This window comes from Sceloporus undulatus, chromosome 4, assembly GCF_019175285.1.
Source record: "Sceloporus undulatus isolate JIND9_A2432 ecotype Alabama chromosome 4, SceUnd_v1.1, whole genome shotgun sequence".
Lineage (NCBI taxonomy): Eukaryota > Metazoa > Chordata > Lepidosauria > Squamata > Phrynosomatidae > Sceloporus > Sceloporus undulatus.
This window is the reverse complement of record NC_056525.1, coordinates 120,425,157-120,449,244: the sequence shown is the minus strand read 5'-3', so window position 1 is coordinate 120,449,244 and position 24,088 is coordinate 120,425,157. Positions and strand designations below refer to the sequence as shown.

At 40.7% G+C, this 24,088-nt stretch overlaps 1 protein-coding gene across 2 annotated transcripts; it reads right to left on the bottom strand.

Annotated features, from left to right (window-relative positions):
- Window positions 1–7: 7 nt before the first annotated feature.
- NCF2 (neutrophil cytosolic factor 2) lies at window positions 8–23,342 on the bottom strand. Of its 2 annotated transcripts, none has more exons than XM_042462960.1 (15): window positions 23,014–23,342; window positions 21,464–21,546; window positions 19,456–19,564; window positions 18,948–19,082; window positions 17,193–17,300; window positions 15,629–15,688; window positions 13,320–13,363; window positions 12,598–12,739; window positions 11,450–11,512; window positions 10,524–10,602; window positions 9,443–9,462; window positions 6,924–7,075; window positions 6,726–6,837; window positions 2,822–2,975; window positions 8–840 (listed from the first exon to the last, which is right to left on the bottom strand). In XM_042462960.1, the coding sequence occupies exons 1-15, from the start codon at window positions 23,185–23,187 to the stop codon at window positions 737–739; spliced, it is 1,539 nt and encodes a 512-aa protein (XP_042318894.1). In that variant the 5' UTR covers window positions 23,188–23,342; the 3' UTR covers window positions 8–736. The 2 variants fall into 2 exon arrangements, with proteins under 2 accessions (XP_042318894.1, XP_042318895.1); XM_042462961.1 differs by having other exon boundaries at window positions 2,822–2,972.
- Window positions 23,343–24,088: the final 746 nt, after the last annotated feature.

The following is a 24,088-nucleotide window of genomic DNA, read 5'->3' as shown; positions in this document are numbered from 1 at the left end:
GAACCTCTTCCTAAAAAGGAGATTTATGATTGTGTCGATCTGAGTAATAGGACAAAAAGTGTGCTAAAAAACAGTGTTTTACACAGAAATCAACAAAACTAGATGGGAGGAGGTGGTATGTAGCAGAAACCCAAAACATGAGTCCTATGTTGTTTTTCAGTAGTTTAATGGACGTTTCAAAAGGCAGCCTTCATTGTCCTCAGTCTTTACAGAACAACTGAACTCATGGCAGATTGTTATTGCCTGCTGCAGAGTGAAGCCTTTTCAGTTGATGTTCTTCCATCCAAGTGTTAGCTAGCATTCCCATGCAGCCTCTAATTTGTTGTCCACTGTCCTGCTTTACAGCTGATGGAGTTAATTCTAATTATCAAAACAGAGGGCAGACCACACTGGAGAAGCCAAAAATCTTAAGTTACTTGTGTGCACATTTTCTAGGTTGTGACATGATAACTAGAACCATGAGATGCTGTCTTGAATTTTACATTACTTCAGAGGTGCAAATGGACAGCCGTAACTCTTCTATTGTTACTAGTCCTGGCTCATTTTAGACAGGAAACAGCTAAAGAACTTAGTGTGAACCATAGCTGATGTTAATGAAAGCAGAGTATAATCCATCTCTCTCTTCCCCCTCTCAAAAAAGAAAGAAAGAAACCATAGAGGCTTTGGGGTATTATAATGAGTTGAACTGCCTTGGAAAAATTTTTAGAAGCATCTGAGTTCATTGGGTTCGAGCTTGTTATACTTCACAATGAGGATCTTTGCTGTTGTACTCTTCAACAAAGGCTTTGGGGAAAATGCCAACTTTCCCATTGCATTTGCCTTCCAGCCACTCATCATTCACTAGAAAGAAAATAACATTAGCATCATGTTTAAGCAAAAAAAAAAAAAATAGTTTGTTAATTAATGATAATGGTGATGTTCAGTAAAAGACTGCACTTTAGTGCATTGTTTGTGAACATTTAGTGCATTGTTTGTGAACTAAAAACCATGATATAAAGGATGATGGGGCTTCCTTTGCCTGTTGTAATTGGAAGAGGATGAGTTTTGGTAGGTACAGCATTTCTAATCCCTGCACTTAACCTAAATTCCTCCTAATACACAACTACTGAAGAAAATACAGAAGCCTTGCCGTTCTTTGCATATAGGGACCTTGCCTGAGCCTTGCCACTGTTGGAACAAGAATGAGGAAGAATCAAGGCCAGTATAATTGGTTGGTAAGCATTAATGGCTTAGGATGAAGAAGAAAAATCTATGCATTCAATACATTTAAGAAAAAGTTAATGCAGCACTGGTGGCAAAACATTATTTTAAAGTGGAAAGGTAAACACTGGCCAGCTTAGTTCCTACACCTTTAACACTTGAAAGCACAGGTACTCACTCTTAATTATTTCTAGGGAGGAAATACATATTATCTTGGAATCTGTACTGCTGAAGATGTAATAGCTGGGCTGAGCATCTTTGTTTAAATCATTTTAGAGTTAAAGTGGCAGAGCAATAGGGCTCTATTAAATTAAAAGTCCAGTTGCTAGTCCCAGCCAAAATGGACCCACTGAATAAATGGGATTTACGCAAGTGATTACCATTCAGCAATTCATTTGGTGAATCTATTCTAACAGGGATCAACAATTGGATATAGGTCTAATTTAGCATATTCCAAGTCTACATATTTGGGGTACTTGCACATCATTGAAGGTCTTGGCTCTCTTCTATTTTATCTGATATCCAAAGAGGCAGAATTGTCTTACAATTCCTTGTGATGTGTGCTTAAATCAATATGCCATTTTCCGGTGAGAAGCAACCTAGGCCAAATCTTGCAACGTCTTGTTAACAAACTTCCTCTTAATGATCCCTCAGTTCTCTTAGCAGTATGGTTTGTATGATAACATACCAAAATAGCGTACAGAATTCTGTTAATGCAGAAATTTTTTTTCATCAGGAGCTGATGCCTGTTATGTTTAAGGTAAACAAATACTTCTTAAACCCACCGCTGATAAAACTGGTTTTGGTTTACCAAGCTACAAAACGCAGTTGAGTTGATAAATGAAGGAAACTGCTAGGGTGAAAAAATTGGAAATACGGATCAGAGTTGTGCAAAAGCTGAAAACACAGATGTCTACAAGACATCCAGCTGGATTCCACCCCAAATACCTGTCTGTCCCTTTGAAAGGCCAAGCTTGGAAAAGTTACTTTTCTGAAGAAAAACTCCCAGAATCCCCCGGCCAGAGTTGCCCATTAGTTCTGAGAGGTGTCAACCAAAACATTCCCTTTCACATCTCCGACTGAAGACAAAGAATTCCAATTCATAAACAGGCAACTCTGTTTCTCTGGGTATGAGGAAGATAAAGAGGAACCCAGGAGCAAAAGGCAACAGAAGCTGCAGGAGGTTGTTGCGGGTGTTGTTTTTTAAGGTGCCTGTTATTTTGCAAGACATTAATGGTCTGGAGCTTTGGGAACAGCAGTGTGGTTTGGACAGAATGACAACCTATTGGAGAGAAATAAGTGTCTGCTATTATCCTTTGCTGTTTGGACACGTCGCTTAATCTTAAAAACTTTGATCGCAGTTCATGGTCATGAAGTACATCCTATGCTTATGGAAGTACCCTAAAACTACAGGCAATTGTACCACTGAAGTTAATTTGGATATTTCCACTTTAAGTAGGAAGAGCTGTTTAGTTCATTTAACTGTTTAGTAAGGAATATTCTGAGTAAAAATGGCAGCTTGACAGGTCCCTTAAGCTGGAGAAACTATAGAGAGGGGAGGAATTCATAATAGCTCCTCAAGGATGCTCAGTGAAGTCCCCATGGTTTAGGGTTGATTTACCTTTTGCCAGCACAAGTATTGTCTCTCCCTTTTGAAACTCCAGGTCCTCTGGCTGGCTGGCTTCATAACTGTATCGTGCTACAACTTGATTTGCATCCATCTCTTTTTCTGTCTCCTTGCCATCTTCTGCACTTGGAACATCTTCGCCCCCCTGCTGTAAAAAACAAGCAGTTCAAACATTTTACCATTTATTTAACAAGTGGTACAAAATAAAGAAACAGTGCTCCTGTTACCTCTGTCTGACTTAATGTTGCTGTTTAAAAAAATATTTTAAGACAAAGTTTTCAGATAACCCAACCGGAAACTCAGAAATCCTGATCAGAATGAGGCCTGGGCTTTAAGAGAGGCAGCCTCCTTCCAACTCTATATTTATCACCTTTCCTGGGGCATCGGCTTTGTGGCTGATGCTGGTTAGCAGGCTCTTTTTAACTTCTGTAGAGGAGGAGAGAGGAGGGGAGATGTCCGCTGGCTGAGGCATACTCCGTTCCAGAATTAAAATGGAAAATCAATCTTTAAATGATAAAAGTGGTTAATAATGAATAAAAGAGAAGTGTTGCCTATCAGAGATGCTCTGCATGACTCTCTCCATTCAAGCCCGCAGATAATTCTGCATTTCCGTATTGGGGGCCATTAAAAAATTTGATCACAGACCTTGGAATTACCAGTTCTCAGTGTAGGTGGACTAGAAGGAAACAAGAGTAGAGCTGTTATGCAAGAACGTGGCAGGCACATCTTAGGGTGGCACCCTAGGGCACCTTTCAAAAGCGTTTTATTCCCTTGGCATGCCATTTGGGACTTATTGGTCTAAATAAAATTCAGTCTTTGCTTTTCACTGAGCAATTCAAAAATATTATATAGGCCAGTTCTAAGGCTGCAAATAAGGTTTGACAACATAGATCAGAGTTTAGATGTGGAGAGGACTCCTTGTAAATAGGATATTATCAATGCAGGTGTGCTCTACTGCTCCATACTTTCATATATCTCACTTCATGATACGATCAAGAAAAACACAGCTGTATGCAAAAATTGTTGTGCTGAGCATGCTAAGATGATATGAGGATTTTAAAAAACAGAGGTCTAAGTATTGGTGTGCCAATACTTTCCAACTTCTAGTCTTTCAAGCCGCCTTCAACCCCATTTTGAGAGAGAAGTGGGATATGAATCCTCTAAATAAATAAATACAAATAAGTAAATAGTCTTTGGCTGTGCCATGTATACAACTTTAGATTCACTTTTGGGTTCTAGAAGACGGAATGTGTGTTTGTCTAATTCCATTCATTCACTGACTAGGTTGGACCTCTTGCTGTATCATATGGCAATTGATCAGAAGTTAGGGAGACTTCCAAAATCAATGATCGCTGGTCTAAAAAGAAGAAGTGTAGCATTCCAGTGACAGTGACAGCTCAACCCTTTGGATCTATGTGTGCATCATACCCTCCAACATTTCACAGATGAAAACGGGCACATGTGGCCAAGCAAGATCAAAGTGTGTTCAAGATGGCAAAATTATTAATGAGGAAGAACAGACAAGCTAGGTGAGGCTGCAGCTGTTTGCTTTTGCCTGAGCTTACTCTTCTCCCCCTTCTGAGTTAACTGAGTGCAAACTCCTTTTGCACTTTGAACTCAGTTTGCAGTAAGCTGAGAACAAAGTGGGAAGGTGAGAGGAGGAGGAAAACATACTTTTAAAGCAGCTCAAAAGGTGGAGGGACAGGACTGTCCCTGCCAAATCAAAGACAGAGGAATTCATGTGTCCATACTTCTTCATGTACATAACACATTTACATGCTTTTTTATCAGTTGCGTATTTTAATTTTTACTTTTAGAAAGTTCCATGTTTATTTGAGCATAGTAGTAGCAACAGGAGAAGAGGCTAAGGCAAATGTTTTTCCCCCCCTGTTATCCCATGTTATCCTTGCAAAAATCCTATGAAGAAGCTGGGCTCAAACACAGCTAGTTACTGAAGCAAGTATCCTTTGATTTATCCTGAAATCCAGCCCAGCACCCTACTGTACAGAGAACAAATGGAGGCTATGCCTGTTACAGACTGCCAAAATAAAGCTGCTTCGGGTCTCTTTGGAGGTATGCTGTTTAAATGATGCATGCATCCTAAGAATCCGGAAGCTGCACCAAAGCTCCAGTGCTTAGGAATGGAGTGTGGCTTTGGCACGACCTCCGGACTCTTAGGACCCATGCATCATTTAAATAGCATACCTCCAAAGAGACCTGAAGCAGCTTTATTTTGGCAGTCTGTAACTATCTGACAGTACATAGTTTCAAATCTCTATCACTAGGCAAGGGCAGAAATTTCATTTAAAGCAAAACTAATCATGTGGATGTTGGTGGTGACGGTGGTGACCCTTTGTGAAAGTTGGTTAACTACATAAGTCAACACAAAATAATAACTAAGGGCCCGAACAGACAGGCCAAAATAAAGCTCCTAAGGACTGGAGCACAGCTTTGGCACAGCTTCTGGCCTCTTAAGATGCATGTGTCATTTAAACAGCATACCTCCAAAGTGACCTGAAACAACTTTATTTTGGCCTGTCTATTCAGGCCATAACTACTTATTTCAAGTTACTGAATCACTTTAATCATTGCTATAATTTTCTTTTTTAAAAGTCCTTTTTTTAAAGTCCTCTCATTGATTTTATACTCATTGGCCAAAACAAGGAGCCAGTGGCGAGAACAATAAAGGGAGCCTTACGGAGCAAACAGGTAGAATATTTTCTGGCCATTTTCCAGTAAATTAAAATAAAGGGCTAATAGGCATGGGTATAGTTTTGTTTTTTGGTTTGAAACATGACAGTGAACTTTCATTGAAAGGGCTTAGAATGGGGTAGCTGGGTTATGTGCAGTAGTTCATACAGATCAGAAACAATAAGCTACAATTAACTTTGGAGTTTATCGCACAGACTTTTAATCCGACTGCACCCTAACAGATGCAGCTGGGATGTGGGATGTAGGCAGGAATTATCGCATTCAATTCGCATTTAATTTCGCCAGCTGACTCCAGCCCGGCTGCATCCTTGTCCCAAGTGTGCTTAGCAAGCCACTTTTCAAAGCTAGGAGCAACTTTGAAAAGTGGCCCTGGGACCCGGGTTGTAGCCGGGCTGTACTCAGCCAGTGAAATTAAATGTGAATTAAGTGTGATAATTTCTGCCCGCATCCTGCATCCCAACTGCATCCGTTAGGGTGCAGTTGGTATAAAATTCAATGTGAAAAGCTCCATAGACACAGGAAACAAATTACTTTCTTTAGTAAACAAAGATATAATTAAGTCAGATTTCAAAAGTAACAATTAGTGGGGACATTATTTTTTATTTTGGTGTAAAAGGTAACTGTTTCTTGTCACTCTTTGGTGATAACATTTTAGGGGCATTTTCAGAGACGTTTCAAGTTTTATGCCATTCTTTTACCAATCGTAGGGCCCCCCACCCCAAGAGTTTTGTTTCTCTATTTAAGAATTTAAGAACAGGACCAAGTCGTGAAAAACATGACAAGCAATTCAACAAGTTACTTGTTAAACACTGCAATGAGTAGCACCAAGAAATCACTTTTCTAACACTTGTCACAAGGAATTGGGATTCATTGTTGTTTTGTAAGAAAGGGCCCAAACAGACAGGCCAAAATAAAGCTGCTATGGGTCACTTTGGAGGTATGCTGTTTAAATGACACATGCATCCTTAGAGGCCAGAAGCTGTGCCAAGGCTGTGCTCCAATCCTTAGGTGTGGAGCATGGCTTTGGCACAACTTCTGGTCTCTTAGGATGCATGAATCATTTAAACAGCATACCTCCAAAGTGACCTGAAGCAGCTTTATTTTGACCTGTCTGTTCAGGCCCTAACTTTCTAACCTCTGTCCCTTCCTGGCAAGGTGTGCTGCCTTCTGATCTGGCTTTACCCACCTCCTGGAAGCTGCACCACAATGTCAAGCAATGGGTCTTTGCATGATTCCACAGGGTCTTCATCTTGTCCTCGTTCAAAGAGACCAGCTCCGTATCATCTGTAGGCTGGAAGCTGAAAAACACAGGCAAATACGTGAGGCCCAAAGCAACCCTGCTGGCTCAGCAAAGAAAAAGCAGGTGCTTGGTAGCATTCCTTACCTTAAAGTTGTGTGCTGGGGAGAAAGCTCCAACTTCTTGCATACTTTATCTAAAAGACTGCTGTAAGATAACTCAGGGCTCACTTGCAGGGCTACAGTGTACTTATAGTGCACCTTGATAATGTACGGAGCTGGCGTTTCTAAGTTATCAAGCTGCAGAAGGAGAAAAAAATGGAATAGAGAAAAAATTTTAAAGCACAGAAGAACAATAGAATTATCTGTCTTCAGGATTACTTTTTCAATGGGAGAAAACAAGAATGCATTTCCTTGTGCCATGTCCCATCTGCAGGGAAACGCACAGAGAAGTGGTGACACAAATACTCTTCCCTTTTTTATTACAGTGGGTGAAAATATTTGGCAGTGCCACAGGCTGGCAAGGTACATTTTAAATGTATACTGTATCCTCATCTTGTGGATAAGGAAAATGGAGTGCTCAATTCCTAAATCAAAAAGTTTCCCTGAACCAATGGGGGGATCGCTGCTACCTGTTCTCGATAGAAGCTTTATTTGTAAATCTAAAGTATGTTCTGTACATTCCCAGAGGCACATTTTATTTTACTTGAAACAATTATATGCCACCCAATTATAGAAATGTGTGTATGGCTTACAGTAATTCTACAACCATAGGCCATACAAATGGCATGCACCATAAGAATGGCATGCACTATAAAAGTGCATAAAACAAGTATAGGAGCTCAAGCAATACTGCATAGGTTTTTAAAATGGGATCAGACAGATTTGGATCTACTGCTACATTTCTGAATGATGTGCTGCATATCAGCAACACTTTCCAGCTCCCAAATATTTAACAGTACTGTAGTGGGAACAGAGGCTGGAGTTGACTAATGCAGTTATGGATATGTAACCTAGGGTTTCGTATTTGTAACCAATTCATATTGCTGATCCCTACATATTCATAATCATGGCACTATTGCCATGACTGTAAAAGTCAACCAATCCTGCTTTACCAGGTAGCAGCTAAGTGAAGTATACTTAACTATGTAGCTGATTTAGGATCTCACCAAAGTCTTTGCCCATCCTAATTTAAGCTACTAAAATAACTTTCCAAAAGAAGGGGGCTTGTATGTAAGTTCCAGTCGGGAAAGCAAATCCCTAATCTTAGTGTGTATATTCAAAGAGCACTGGATCATTTTAAAGCTCTGCCTTTCTTCCTGAGCTAATCTTCTGCACTTGGTAGACCATTCCACAGTCAGGATGTTACCACAAAAAAGGCCCCATTTCTCAGTAGTCTCCTGCTGCATCTCACTTTATAGGGGCACCTGGAGAAGTGCCTTCAGAACCTTAAAGTAACCTAACCTCAAGTCCTCAAGGGCTTCAAATATTAAATCCAGCCATCTGAATTGGGCTGGAAATGGCCTGGACATCTGTGCAGATGAGAGATCACTGATATGGACAATGGAATTGTGTAGTCCAGGTAACAGTGTCCTAGCCTTCTTGCAAACTGGCTGGCCATCCTGTTAATGACTTGTGCAGGTAAAAATCCAACTTATAGCTGAGAAAGGTCCAAAACACACTGCAGAAATAATCTTGTTTGAGACAGCTTTAATTGTCCTGGCTCAGTGCTAGGAAATCCTGGGAATTATAGTTTATCGTGGCACCATAGCATCCCGACAGAGAAGGCTCAATGTCTCACAAAACTACAGTTCACAGAATTCCCTAGTATTCAGACAGGGCACTTAAAACAAACTCAAACTGGATTATTTCTGCAGTGTGTTTTGGACCTTCGTCATCATCTTCTTCTTCTGTCATTGCAATCCTTTACAGATCTTGTACAATGATCAAATTGCTCCCACTCCATCATGTAGCTGCTGCAGCCTGCCATTCTAAAATTGGACCTAATTGAACTGTATCTGGAAAATTAGTTTCAACAACTTTTATTCTACCACATGTCTTCATTTCTCTATATTGAGGAAAAAGGCAGGGCCCACAACAAAAAAAGACAGGGAGAAAGTGTGTGATGGGCTGCCAGTACAGCAGTCAGAGGCAAAATGTTTTTCCCTTCTTATATATCATTGGTGCATCTATGTGCACACTATGTGTTTTTGCAGAAAAGGCATAAATTTAAATCAGGTGAACACTGATTTAGAACTCAAAACATAAAAACCTAACATGGCTTTCTCTCAGTCTCACCACCATCGCAGGCTCGCCTGGTGCGGACGTGAGAGAACACCTTCTTGGTGGCTGCTCCCACCCTCTGGAATGCCTTTTCATGGGAAGCTAAAATGGCTTTCTTACTGCTTGCCTTTCACTGGCAGGGAAAGATGCTTTTGCTCAAGCAGGCTTTTAATGTATAAGGGGGGGGGCTTTTTATTGGGGATATTTCATTTATCTTTTAAAACTTGATTGTTTTTGAAACTATTTTAGTGTGTTACATGAAGCACTTTTAACTGTTTATTAATTTTATCGTAAACATGTTTAATTTATTATTTCTGGAAGCCACCTTGGGTCCTCCTCTGGGAGAACAGCAAGCAAAATATACAAACAAATAAAATAATTTACCTCTGGTGTTCTGCTCTGACCTGCAAGAAAAAGAAGAACAGCGCTTGGTTTTGTTTTGTTTTTCTGAACAAAAGAGAATTAAACTAGGCATAGAGGCTGCAGTTACAATCATACCTCCACATGCACCAAAATGAGAAGAAGAAATTTGTGAGTATTGAATAGATTGTACTACTTCTGACAGCAGGTGTGGGAAATCGCTTTTGAAAACATTCCCTCACATTAAACATACACTATATTCCTGGCAAGCTGAAAATGAGAGAAGGCTAGAACATAACAGGGGGGAAATCCAGAATAGTGACTATGTTAGTTCATGTAGCAAAGAGTCTTATAGAATGATCTAGGGAAGCAGGAAATCCACATACAGATTAAAATTGTACCTTCATTTTACTACCTCAAACTGTATATTAAAGGATTTTCTGTTAATAATAAGAATCTAGATCAGTGGTTCCCAACCTTCCTAATGCTGCGACCCCTTAATACAGTTCCTCATGTTGTGGTAACCCAAACCCATAAAATTATTTTCATTGCTACTTCATAACTGTAATTAAATAGGTGTTTTCCAATGGTCTTAGGCGACCCCCATGAAAGGGTCATCTGACCCCCAAAGGGGTCCCGACCCACAGGTTGGGAACCACTGATCTAGATAGTGTATGTTTCAAGTAAGTGTACTCAGGGTAAATTCCACATAATTTAATGGTCTTACCTTTATGCAGATTTGTGTACGCTCAAGGCACAGTCTCTTTCAGTAACTTTGCAATATGATTAAAGAAGCAACCTCATATACTGAGTGAGACTAACATCTGAGTGAAAACATATAGGATTTGGATTTACAAAGGAAACCTGTGGGCTTTCGAGCTGTTGTTGGAATACAAATCCCTCCAGGGCCAATTGTAAGTTAGCTCACCACAACATTTAGTTTGAAAGTTGGAACCGAGCTTTCACAAACCACACTCCCTCTTACCACCATCACTAATATTCCTGTCTCTAAAACCATCCTCTCTGCCATGATTTGAAGGACGTCATTGTCATATCAGCACCAGATCTTGGAAAAGATTCAGTCAGTAGATTTCCTCTTTGTTACCTGGAGGAAGCCTGGTAGGACGTTCTGGAGCGGCAACGCTGGGTGGAGCTGGGATGTCCAAATCAGCAACATCTTCCTTCTGTGCAAAAATGGAAATTGTGTGATATATCCCTGTGTAGTAATGGTCCTAGTTGTATTGTATGCAAGAAAGTGGCCCCTTTTTCTTGGAAGTGAATGGGTAGACGAGGTTTGAAGTTGCTCTATAATCCTTCAGAGACGAAAAGCATTCTACTTGGGGGTAGACGTTTCTCTACGTAACATGAAACTTTGTCTAATCTTCTCCAACAACCACTTGATCAATTATTTTGGAGACCTAACCATTACTTTGTATTGGACCTTGCATACTGAGCCCTGGGAAGAAGAAACTGCATGGATAGCCCATTTATACAACCTGCACTCATAACTCTTGCATTCATTTTTTTTAAATTGCCATGTGAATAAATGATAATTTGAACTGTTCTGCAGGGCCTGAGTTCAGATTTCAGCCAGCCACAGAGGGGAGGATCATTGCCTGATTTTAGAGAGTGACTATCTTCTAGCCTTCTTAACTCTCTGTTCAACAAATGAGTATGACAACCACCACACTTGTCTAAAAACAAATGATGTGTGGAGGCCAAAACAACCTGTGATGATGTCAAATAAATGGTAAGCAAGAGTGAGACTGGGACTAGAGAGGACAATACATTTACAGGTGCTATTGGAAATGAAAGGTGTGCATAAAGTTATCTCAATAAGACGGAGGATGTTTTGTCTGTTTCCTGATATTGCAACACTATTTCTCTTTCCTACATCTTTGGCTATTGCTCGCAAGCTGGGAGTGATGTTAGCCTATGGGTAAGACGTTCTAGAGGTTATGAAGGAGTGGGTCCCACTTTTAGCAGGCAGCCTTATATCTAGTTCTCAATTAGAATGCAATGTTGTCTTACCCAGGTAGAGCTCTGGTTCAGCATTTCCATTGGTTCTAAATAGTTGCAGGGTACTATCCCTTTCTGTACAAAAAGCAAAAACGAGAAAAGGTTAGGAGAGAATGGACATTAGAGTGTTATCTGAACAGTAATGGAGGGAAAATCCCAAGAGCTTGCAAAGGAAAGGCACTTTCATTCTACTTCTTGCTCGTAACCAATTTCCAAATTCTGAATGGCAGGATGTTCAAAGTGCCAAAGTCCATTAACTTTATAGATATTATATAGATATAGATACATTTATATATATTATTATATATTCATATTTATCTTAACATGACTTTAATTCTGCAGTGTGGATACAACTTAGGTCTTCCTAGTATGTCTCTTTTTGCCTGAAAGGATGTCTCTTTTGCCATGTCCAGGAGCATTTTGGGTGAAGAGGCAGATAACCCACTTCATCTTAACATTCAACTAAATATGTGCATATTTTCTTTTAATTAATTACTCCACTGGGCTCTTGCCCATAATGCTAGGTACTATTTGTATAAGTGAGATCTGGTTATAGTACCTAAATGTTATTCATTATGAGATAAAATAGGGTAGAATGAAAGTTGCTGTAAAAACATGATAAATAAAAGGAGCCACCTTACAGACATGTTACAGTCTGACATGATGCCCTCGTCCATTCCTGAAACAACTTATTTACTGGATCCTGCTGCACAATAATTGTCGACCAGTTCTGCATCCTTTAGCTTCATTTTGTTTTTACATTGCATTATGCTGGTGTTATGTACTGCTACCTTGAAAAGCTTTAAAAATTCAATAAAAACAATTTTTTTAAAAAACATGATAAATAAATAGGTAAGGTATCAGTTTTTTAAGTCAGGTAGCATGTGGCATATAGTATCTCCTGAAGCCTTGAGCCATTTGGCTCAAGACAGGACACCAGCATGTCAATGAGACAGCAGCCTTACCTTGGATCAGTGGTTCTCACACTTGTTCTCCTGTGGATCAAGAAAAATCCTGTGGATCCCAGGAGATGACTTACACTTGCTTTTGTTTTATAAATCAAAGCAAATAACCTTTTCAGTAACTGTCCCCCCCCCCCCCCATTCAACATGGTCACAACCAATGCTGCCTTATATAAAACCTCACTAGCCTTACAATACCTTTCCATTGAATACAACAGTGGCCCAGTTGTCTTTCTCCTTCTTCAAGACAAAAACAATGTTTCCTGAAAGGACATGAAGCTCATCTCCTGTTTCTGGTACAAATTCATATAAGACTCTGTGAGGTTGTCCCTGCAACATCCTGCATGGCAAAGCAACCACCAAGTTAATAAATACATATAACAAATATATAATTAATGAGAAATATCATTCTTCTTCACTGCACAGTCCAAGTCCCCAAGGGAATTGCAATGAGCACACAGATAATCAAAGCAGGGAGCTGGGCATCTGGTGAAATACTCAGTTACAGGCTTCCTTTTACTCAGCACTGGTCACATTTGACAAAAATAGAATAGATATATTGTTCCAAGCCCATATTTGCATTAAACAATTGATCTTCAGTTGAGGGGAAACAAAGCATACCAGACCTGTTTGTGCTGAAATCTCAGGGACATTGTTTTGCACTTCAGAAATCTATTTCATATGTCTGGCCTATATATTTGGAATGTCCTCACTTTTTCTTTTGTCTTTGAGAAAATTATGTTCCTACACTGATTGTTCCTTATCTTCATTATGATGGAGACAGTTTTCTAACGCTTCAAGCACTGCGCTTTTAAACAGAACTGTAAGTGGTTGTTATTTTAACTATTCCTTGTGCATAGGCATGAGAGAGAATCAGATCCCATGATATGCTGCTATCTTCTTAATTTTATTGATCTTACCTGAGGGTTTCTGGTGTCTTTGGTCTGGGAAGTGGGTCAGATGCCTAAAACAAACAACAACACGCCATATATTTTAGCATTAGCCTTTCCTAAGTAATACCATCAATTGTTTTCTAACTTGGCAACTGAAAAGTTGGTGTCCTAGAAAGTGTGTTGAAAAGACAGCATTTTGAAACTGGGGAATGCCAATGCTATCCTGGCCAGGTCTGACCGAGACTTTCTCCTGCTTGAGGCAAAGGACCAAATGGCACCTGACTATTCCACATATACAAACTAATTCAGGTACCTGAATTATGAAACATTGCCTTTCACCACAACTCAGGACAATAGGTAAACTACAGGGTGTGCACAAAGAGCTCTGTGCTCCCATGATCTTGCCATTGGCTGTTCACCCACTCTGATTGGTGCTTTCTTTGTACATTCAAATGGTACAATGTAGAAATGCTATTGCTGCCTGCATCAGATGAACAAAGGGATAAATCCCACATGCAAGACCTCATGGCCTATGTGTCCTGAGCCAGCTGTCTCTCTGCCTTCTTGGCCAATGCATTAGGAAAAGGCTACTAGCTAAGACAACCAGACCAGGCCAATAAAAAGTAAGCACCGCTAACATCAGGAATCGGTTGGTTCAGGATCCTGCCCAGCACATGTCTCCTGAACTGGCCTATCAGTAACAGCCACCATAAGCACTGCCTGCAACACATCATGCACATTCCATTTTTACTACTACTTGTGCAAGATTCTGAAGACCAGAGTTAGATTCCCCGCTTGGCTGTGAAACCCACTGGGCAAATCACGTGCTCTCAACCTCTGGGAAAGGCAATGGTAAACCTCCTCTGAACAAACCTTACCAAGAAGACCACATGATAAGTTTGCCTTAAGGTCACCATAAGTCAGAAACAACTTGCAAACACACAATCTTGCACAAGGAAGTTAATGTAAGAGCAGTAAATTCAGGTAACACTGATTACAAGTTTCCAGTTTACAGAATGGAATAGACAGGGGAAAGGCACATGTATTTATAGGAGTATTTGTATGCTGCCTTACAGCTTTAAAAGATCTGCCAGTTGATAGAACTCACCACTACTATTCACATTAAAAGATAATTTTAAAAACCTAAAATACAAGAAACTGGAAAATATTGGCTTCCCCCAGGGTACACTATTCCTGCAAGTCTATGTACTTCAATTGAGGAGTTATTTATGAACTGAAGGGCTAATTAAAGTTGCCATCAAAAAGGAAATGAAGGTTCATTCCACAGAGATATGTATGACTATTGCAAAGCATCTATTGACCACTGCTTGTGATGTCACTAGCAAAAGTAACACACTTCCATTCCCTGCACCTTCCATCTATGAAGCAGCTTAATGGAAGTGGTGCTGGTTGTTTGATGCTGCTTGCCACCGCCACCGCAAAAAGCATCCTGCTTCCCAGGCCATTTACAAAGAAACATTTAATGATCTCTCCTGATCCTGACCTTGATGTGAATTAAAATATGATCCTAAATGAACATTTTCTACCAAAAATGGAAGTAACATTTATTCATATTGTGACATTATACCAATCCAATGGTGCATTTCTCCTGGAATGTGATGTTTCCACTGGAACCAGTGATCTCCCTTTCCCTTCTGTGGCTCATTGTACACCCAAAAATCTGCTCCGGAGCACTAAGAAACCCTCTCTGAGCATGTTCTTGGCAACATGGAGGGCTGCAGTAGAAGACAAAGATAGTCCTGGTTCCACTAAATTAGGTTGCCAAAGTGCCCTGTTAGATCATGGCCTACAGTTCTTTGATCCCACCTACTTCCAGTTACTGTTGGCAAGTGGGAATTCCCCTGTTAGAGGGAGTGCCTCTTCTAAGATGCACCATATCATATGAAACTTTGGAAATTTATAACATTCCAAAATGAATAAAAGCAATTTGTTCTCCAGTTAAACGGAGGTGCTTTGCAAACTGTTCAAGTGGTTTTTAATAGATTCAAAAAATTAACCTACTGAATGTTACAGACTTAAAGGAGTCATCCCTAAGCAGAAGTCATTTAACATACGAGGCATTTGGCAATGTTGTCCACTTCCTTATCCTACTGGAAATGTTAACTCTTTCACAACAGGCAGCAAATACAGATAATACTGGGAGTGGGGATGCCAGGAGTAGGACATATATATAATAACAGAGAGGTCATATCATTCTAATGTAGCAGGAACTGGACCTTGCGTCCCAGAGTGAGTCAACATAAGAAAGGCATCCCTTTAATAAGACAGGAAGATAGCTAGACAAGAGTCAGCGAGAGCAAGCAATTCAGCTTTACCTGGGGCTGCAGGGGAGCAAAGCCTGAAAACTCATCTTTGTCAATCACAGATGCCACAACCTGGAATCAAAAGGAAGAACACTGTTTTAGGCTCCCTGATCAGTCATCATTTCATGCTCACTTTTCTGTTTTTCCTCATGCTAGTTAAATTAGTCTCTTCAATACTATGTCTTAGGTGTTACAGAAACAAAAACAATGTTCGAGCAACTGTGCAACATCCTCCACAGCATTATTTCTCTTGAGCCAACCACTGTTGCCTTTAGTTTGATCCAAGCCTTCACTGCAGATGAATTCTGTTAGCTGAGACATCTTCTCAATGACTGTTAAATGTAAAATGGGTATCTCAATGCACTTTAATGTTGCTTACTTATGCTATTGCTAATGCTGCCTGAATGAAACCAGGAGATGCTGGGCAATGTGTTCGGGAAGGGGTATGCATGGCAGCTAATTGCATTTCCCTTGCATGCCAGTATGGGCAGAAGAGGAAAGAAGAACTAGAACATGGTTTGAGGATTTGTGTGGTTTTTAGTCCAAAATTAGACAGACTTGTCTTACATCTGCACTTCTCAGACTGTCTGAGGGCTAGACACAATTGGCACTCAGCAATAGACAAGTCTGGGTGAAAAACACAGACATTCAAAAAGTACTCATCTTTAACATGCAAAAAACACTGTTCAAATACATTTTGGTCCACGGGTGGGACTCTTGGTCCTCCAGAAAGTTGTGACTACAATTCTCAGCATTCTCACCATTGTCTATTCTGGCTAGGGCTTCTGGAAGCTGCAGAATATCTGGAGGGCTGCCTGGCTTCAGTCCCAGCATTCGAAAGCTGCAGCTAGTGCAAAATGCAGCAGCACCCAAACTGGTGTCAGGTGTGCATTTTAGAGACCATATAAGACCAATCTTGCAAGAATTGCTCTGGCTTCTAGTTTGATTCCAGGCTATATGAAAGGCCACCTTCTCCTATATCAGCCTGTCAAAAATGTGAGATCTTCAGAGGAGGTCCTACTGTGTGTCCCAACACCTCATGAAGGTAGGTTGGTAGTTACCCATAACAGGGCTTTCTCTATAGCAGTGCCTTGAACTGTGAAACTCCCTACTCATGGACATTTGGCTGGCCCCATCAGTTTTAAATTTCCGGTGGGCAGCCAAGACAGTGCTGGCCTGCATGGCATTCAGTGTTTAAAATTGCTGTTTTAAAAAGTGGATTCCAGGATTGTTTTTAAGACTGCTTTTAGGAGTTCAAAAAAAGTATTTGAATGTGTTTTTAAAATGTTTTATCTCTGTATTGTTTTAGTTGGGTTTTATCTTTGCCTCAGGAGCCCTTGTGGGCTGGGGGCAATAAAGAAGTACTTTAAATAAAGAGAGAGAGAAATAACTAGGGGAAATATGGACTTCACTGGCTAACTGCTGCTGTTAAAAAAGCAAGTTAGGAGGTTGTTGTTGTTGTTTTTCCTGGGCAGCTAGAAACTTTGGAAACTCTATTATCATCTGGGTGAGACTTTAAGAATACAAGTTTGATAGAATCTGTTAATTCTACTTTTGCCATAGATTCACATCCTACCGTGGCCTTCCCTAAGTAGTCTTTCTTTTCCAGTTGTGCCACTTGCTTTTCATTCGGCCGAAACAACTTCCCTTCAGGAATCACGATGGGGTCAAAGAATCTTTGTTTCTGCAGATACAAGAAGACCTAATTAATTGATTAATTAATTATCAGTGGTTTTCTCACAAAACATATCTTGCCAAAAACACCAGCATTCCTTCAGCATTCTTTGTAGCATGCTTGTGGAGGGATTGGTATCAGGAGGAGGTAGTGGGAAAGAGAATGCTATAGTATTGCTACTCCTAGCTCTGGCACCATCCACCACCAGCATTTGCACCCAGAACTTAAAATATTTTTTTGTAATACAGTTCCAAGAATCTCCCATCCACCATGGCCTCTGGACATACTAGCTCAAGCAATTCTGGGAGCTATAGTCCAAAAATAACTTTTACCAAATTCTAATTATCCCTGAGAGAACATGGTACATGATAGGGGCGGAAAAGGTTCCCTATCCATGCGCTAAATCCATGTAAACACCCATCCCGCCCCATGTAATCCATGTAAACATCTGTCCCACCCCGTCCCCCCATGTTTCAGCATATTTACCTTCAGTGCACTTGAACAACAGCAATGACCCTCTCATCCCCAAATGCCACTGAAAATATTGGCTGACATCCTGTTGGTTTGTTCTGAGCAGAGCTGAATCAATTGTTGAATGGTAATAACATATAGGTACATACAACTGACTCAGTAATCAACAGTCAGGATGTCAGCCATTGTATCTGAACAAATCTTGCCAAAACAACTTCATGATCAGTTCACTTTAGGATCACCATACGTGGAAGCTACTTGAAGGCACACAGTGACAAGTGTCCATATATAGTTTAATGATGAAAGCTTAGGATAATGAAGAACCACACTATCATTTACGTACAAACGCCACACAGTTTCGGGTTCTTATACCAAAGTCAACAGAATTTTGCAATTTATATGTTTTCCTATTCCTGTACAACATTTGTCTTCTCTACATAACTACTGATGGAGTTGTCAGATAGCTAGTTAACTAGATACCTAAAAGCCTTCAGATGCCATCATATTAGAACTCTATGAATTTCATAGGATTTGTGAAGTTGAAGGCTTTCATGGCTGGCATTTATAGTTTTTGTGGGGTTTTCGGGTTATGTGGCCATGTTCTAGAAGAGTTTGTTCCTGACATTTCACCTTCTCTGAGGATGCCATTCTCAGATGCTGACGAAACATCAGGAACAAACTCTTCTAGAACATGGCCACATAACCTGAAAAAACTCACGAAAAACTATTCATAGGATTTTCTTAGGTAGAGGATACTCAGAGACAATTTGCCATTCCCTTCTCCATTGCCTACAGCACTTGGTATTCCTTGACAGTCCCCTATCAAAGTGCTGGCCAAGCCTGACTCTGCTGAGCTTCCAAGATCGGATGGAATCTGATGCCCTTGGGGTGGTTGGGCTTCCCATTTCTAGCATTCTGAATACAAACAGATGCAAATACAAACGGATGCAATAAATGAAGTGGGCTATTCCCTCCACAGCTGTGACATGGTTAATGATTCTCGATTGCATACTTGCGCTGAAATCCTAGGCCTTCTTAGAACGTCAGGCTGATAATCACAAAGATGTGCTGCATCCCTGAATATAGCTATCTCAAAATACAGACGCTACATGAGTTCCCCAAAATTACATGGCTCTCGGGCAAAAAGCCTAGCTCTTCCTAAGTTTCATTTCTACATTTTCTTACAAGGATGGATTCCATGGCCTTATCAATTTTGCTGTGTCGGGATCCAGTCTTCAGGTTCACTGCTTTTATCATATGCTCTTCAGCATTTTTCCAGTCATCCAACTTGGCGCAGGCAAGGGCTATATTGTACAACACCTGTGGGGAAAAGAGCAGGAGAGTCAGGAGGATATAGCCATATTTATTTGGAACTCCCATTGATTTCTATTGGGTGCCAGGAAAAGTTAATAGGTAGAGCATTTGTCTTTGACCAGAAGGACCTGAGTTCAAATTCGCAAAGTTTAGTCTGTGAGTTTAACTGTCTGTCTGAACTTAACTACCATACTGGTATCTCACAAGGTTGTTGTGAAAGCAAAAGGAAATAATCTCCTTAAACTCATTGGAGGAAACGCAAGACTCAAATGTAATAATACATTGGTAAACATATATGCTTGGAATTGCAGTCTGCAGTCAAATCTCTTCTGTTTTTGAGTGGATGCTTCAAGTGGTACTGAACAAGCCCAGAACTCACCTCACAAGCAAGCAACTTAAACTGCAAGCCTAGGATCTTGTAGTCTATTAGGTTGTTCCCACGTAGCTGAGCCAATGCTTCTTTTAAGTCACTAAGGGCTGCTTCATAACTGGAATGCAAAGAAAGGAAAGAGTAGGATAAGCATACCTTAGTTAACAAAGCCTCCGACAAAGAAGCTCTTTTTTACAAAATCTGTTTTACTCCTGCCAAGCCCCCTTTTCCTCCTCATGCTCTGTCTAGCTGAAAGTTTTTAGTAGCATCAGCAGTGGGATGCGACAGAAAAGGGGAGAGCAGATAAGCTCCCCCCTTCCCCAATATTAAAAAACATAGATGTATACATTTGTCCATCAAAACAGAAATCATAAGAAACGTGATTGCTAGTGAAAGAAAAAGTCATCCCTGGGTGTATTTCAGCAGAAGCCTTCAAGTGTTCTCTGGAAGGTTCATCATGTTATTGTTTAGTTATATAACACTTACCTGACCTGACTGATTTATTTCACACGTATATGTTGTTAGTTTTTAAGGTAAGGGTTGCTAAAACACGTTGAACTATTTTCCTTTTTCAACTGTAAGAACCTATCCATATTCTTTCCATGTTGTTTCTGACTCTGGCACCACATTTTCGGTTAAAAGAGTAATACTTGGGAATACATCGGCTTTGTTAACTGAGGTATACCTCTAAGTTCCCAGAAAAATGCGGAGTAAGGTATTGTTGCACTAGACTGTACAATTCTTGTACTCTGAGGCAACTATTCTAGTCTACACAGCATTAATTTTTAACTTCTTTATTATCATCCAAGGGAAAACTTTAAAATAGGATGCCTGTGCTGTTCTTTAAGCTATAATTTTTCATTTTTGTCATTCTGTATACTCAAGATTTCATGAAACTTATTTTTGTATGTAGTTTATTATAACTGGTATTGGATTAAACAGAGAGGGAAGTGTAAGGTACTGCACTTCAGGTGGAAAAATGAAATGCACAGATATAGGATGGGGACACCTGGCTGAATGAAACTACATGTGAAAGGGATCTAGGAGTCCAAGTAGACCACAAGTTGAACATGAGTCAACAGTGTGATGCGGCAGCTAACAAGGCCAATGCAATTTTAGGCTGCATCAATAAAAGTATAGTGTCTAGATCAAGGGAAGTAATAGTGCCACTGTACTCTGCTTTGGTCAGGCCCCACCTGGAATACTGTGTCCAGTTCTGGGCACCACAATTCAAAAAGGACATTGAGAAACTGGAGCGTGTCCAAAGGAGGGCGACTAAAATGGTGAAGGGTCTGGAAGCCATGCCCTATGAGGAACGACTTAGGGAGCTGGGGATGTTTAGCCTAGAGAAGAGAAGGTTTAAGAGGTGATATGATAGCCCTGTTTAAATACTTAAAGGGATGCCATATTGAGGAGGGAGCAAGATTGTTTTCTGCTGCTCCAGAGACTAGGACCCAGAGCAATGGATGCAAGCTTCAGGAAAAGAGACTCCACTTCAACATTAGGAGGAACTTCCTGACAGTAAGGGCTGTTCGACAATGGAACAAACACACTTTCTCAGAGAGTGGTGGAGTCTCCTTCTTTTGAGGTTTTTAAACAGAGGCTGCATGGCCATCTGTCAGAGATGCTTTGACTGTGATTTCCTGCATGGCAGGGGATTGGACTGGATGGCCCTTGTGGTCTCTTCCAACTCTATGATTCTATGATTCTTTGCGTTCTCATTATTTGAATGTAGATGACATGTTAGTATTGTGGTGAGACAAGCTCAGGGGTGGGCAAAAGTTGCAGTGGGTGGGTTCAAGGTGCCAGTGATGGACTTTTAGGACGCATGCATCATTGAAACACCATACCTCCACTGTGACTCGAAGCAGCTTTATTTTGGCTGTCTGTAACAGGCCTCAAGTTGTATATAGCATTACACTAACTGACCAAAGAGAAAGTGGCTGAATTCATGAGCATTGGAAAGTAAAATAAGATTCCATCACTTTTATAAGGTGCCCAAAATGTTACAACTCACTTCTCCATCTGGTACGCCACAGTTCCTCGCTGGAAGTAGGCAACTGCTAAGTGTTTGTCATTGTTGGTGCTCCTGGTAAAGGCCTGAAGGAAGCAGAAATAATATGTAAACATCGCCATCATCACCATCACCACCACCGCCACCATTTTGTAACATCTACCCACAGGATAAATACTGCAGTTTAGGACTCCTGGATTGTTAACTATTGCCAATACGAACTATGACCAACATGATGACCAAACTGAATCCAGCAGTTACACAAGTAGTTGCTGAACAGTAAACCTCAGTGCTTGATACCTGTCTGGCTCTCCAGTATTGGAGAAGAGAGGTTTGAGAGCACCTGGTAGTTCACAATGAAGGGTTCCTACTCAACCACTATGTGGCTAGTTTGGACAGATGAACCAGTATTTTGTGATGTAACAAGTATAATGTGGTTGGCATTATCGGTGACTGCCAGTTTTTGTCAGGTTCTCGCTACAGCCTGGCAAGTCTCCCTTTTCCTAACTATGATTTGCCAGATTCCATCCAGGACTCACCAGGAAAGGAGCAGCCTTTCTAGAACCAGAAGTTGGCAAACCTACATGACTGAAGAGCTGCGCTTGGGCAGATGGGTCACAAGCACAAGCCCGAGCTGGAAAATCATCCTCCAAGTTGAGGCCAATAATCTGATATTCACACTGGTCATGACAACTTGTTCGCTTTACCTTCTCCCTTATTTGATTTTTTTAAAATAAAAACTACCAAGTTTTTCTCCTACACTTACAAATAAATTTGCAGACGTTCAAAAGTTCATATAAAAGATGAATAGAACAAAATTCTCTGCTGTGGGCTGAGCACTCAAAGTCCTCCACCTACTTAGACACATCTATCAGTTTTAGTTTCTTCTTTGTTCCATTTTAAAAACTAAGTTTATCTTTGTCATATATGTGAAGATATTGTAACATTCTGAGAGGCTGTAGTAAAAACAATTAAAGTAAATCATATTTCCACTCGTTCCTAAGTTGTAGTAACACCTTCGGTTTCCTTAATGCAATCCTACTCTGAAACTTCTATTGCATCACACTTGGACAACGTTGCTTGGCCATCATATGATGCCATCAGGAGCAGATGGTTCACTTTTGAGCTTCTGATCAATGAACTTTGCACATGCCTATTCTTCTTGCATTAGGCAACAGGTACTAAGGCAGGTTATCTATGCTAACACATGAAAAGTGGAATAGCCAAGAATAGGGTTAAGTTGGATGCCTGCATAAAGTGAAAGTTTAATTGATCCTATGCTCTCTGGCTGCATTGGTAGAATTTTAGAACCATAGAGTTGGAAGAGACCCCAGGGGCATCCAGTCCAACCCCTGCCATGCAGGAACTCACAATCAAAGCATCCCTGACAGATCTCCATCCCGCCTGTGTTTAAAAACTTCAAAAGAAGGAGACTCCACCACACTCCAAGGGAGTGTATTCTACTGTCGAACAACTCTTACTGTCAGGAAATTCTTGTTTAGGTGGAATCTCTTTTCCTGTAGTTTGAAATTTCAGTCTTCTTGGCCACCTACCTGCTGCGCCTCCTCCAAATTCCCCATGATCAGGTGGATGCAGCCAATGTTGAAGCAGATTTTGGAGGAAGGATTCTGAACTGAAGTGAAGGCTGCCAGGGCTGCTGTCCAGTCTTTGCGATCAGCTGCAGATACCCCCTCATTCCAAAGCCGGATAGTCTCCACAAGTGCCATGGTGATGCTGGAGCCCTTCCCGAGCTAGTTCAGGTGCAAACAAGGTCCTCGCAGTGCTCCCCCTTAATCCAGTCTGCCAACTCCTTTCTTCTTGAACATTCAGCCACTATGTTCTGCAGGCTTGTATTTCTGAGTTCCCTCTGAAAGCTCGCCAGTATTGCAGTTATAAAGACACCAGGAAGTGTCCTCACTTCACTAATAACTGAAACAGAAGCCAGGTTTGAGAGAGGAAGTAATACCACACGGCCTGGAAGGCTGGCCTTAAGATGAAGCAGCTTTTTCTAAACAGAGCACTCTCTGTGATCTTCTTGCTCAGGTGTTGGGCTTTCTGACGTTGACTCCTCCTTGTGCAACTGCAGTGATGCCTTCCATTTTGAAGATTCCACAGGAATCTTAATACACTCAGCCGTCCGTATCCAAGGGTTGTTTTTTTTTTGTTTTGTTTTTGTTTTTTGTTATCCACGGATTCAAGCATCCACAGTTTGAAAATAATTTTAAAATATATACATTCCAAAAAGCAAAGCTTGATTTTACCATTTTATATAAGGAACACCATTGTATTGTGCCGTTATATTTAATGGGACTTGAGCACCCACAGATTTTTACATCCATGGGGAGCTGGAAGCAAACTCTAGCAGATACCCAGGGACCACTATTCCACTGGCAAGAGGATGTACAGTTGTCCCTCCATATTCGCTAGGGTTAGGGGAACAAGACTATGAATATGGAAAAACCGCAAATAACAAAAACACTGTTTTTACCGGAGAGGACACCTGTCTAGGAATCTCTAGGTCCTCCAGTGCAACTCTGTGGTCAATGTCCAACATACACTGACCATAGAATGGCACTGGAGTAGCTACAAATGGTCTTTCAGTGCAACTTTTAGTTAAAGTTGACCACA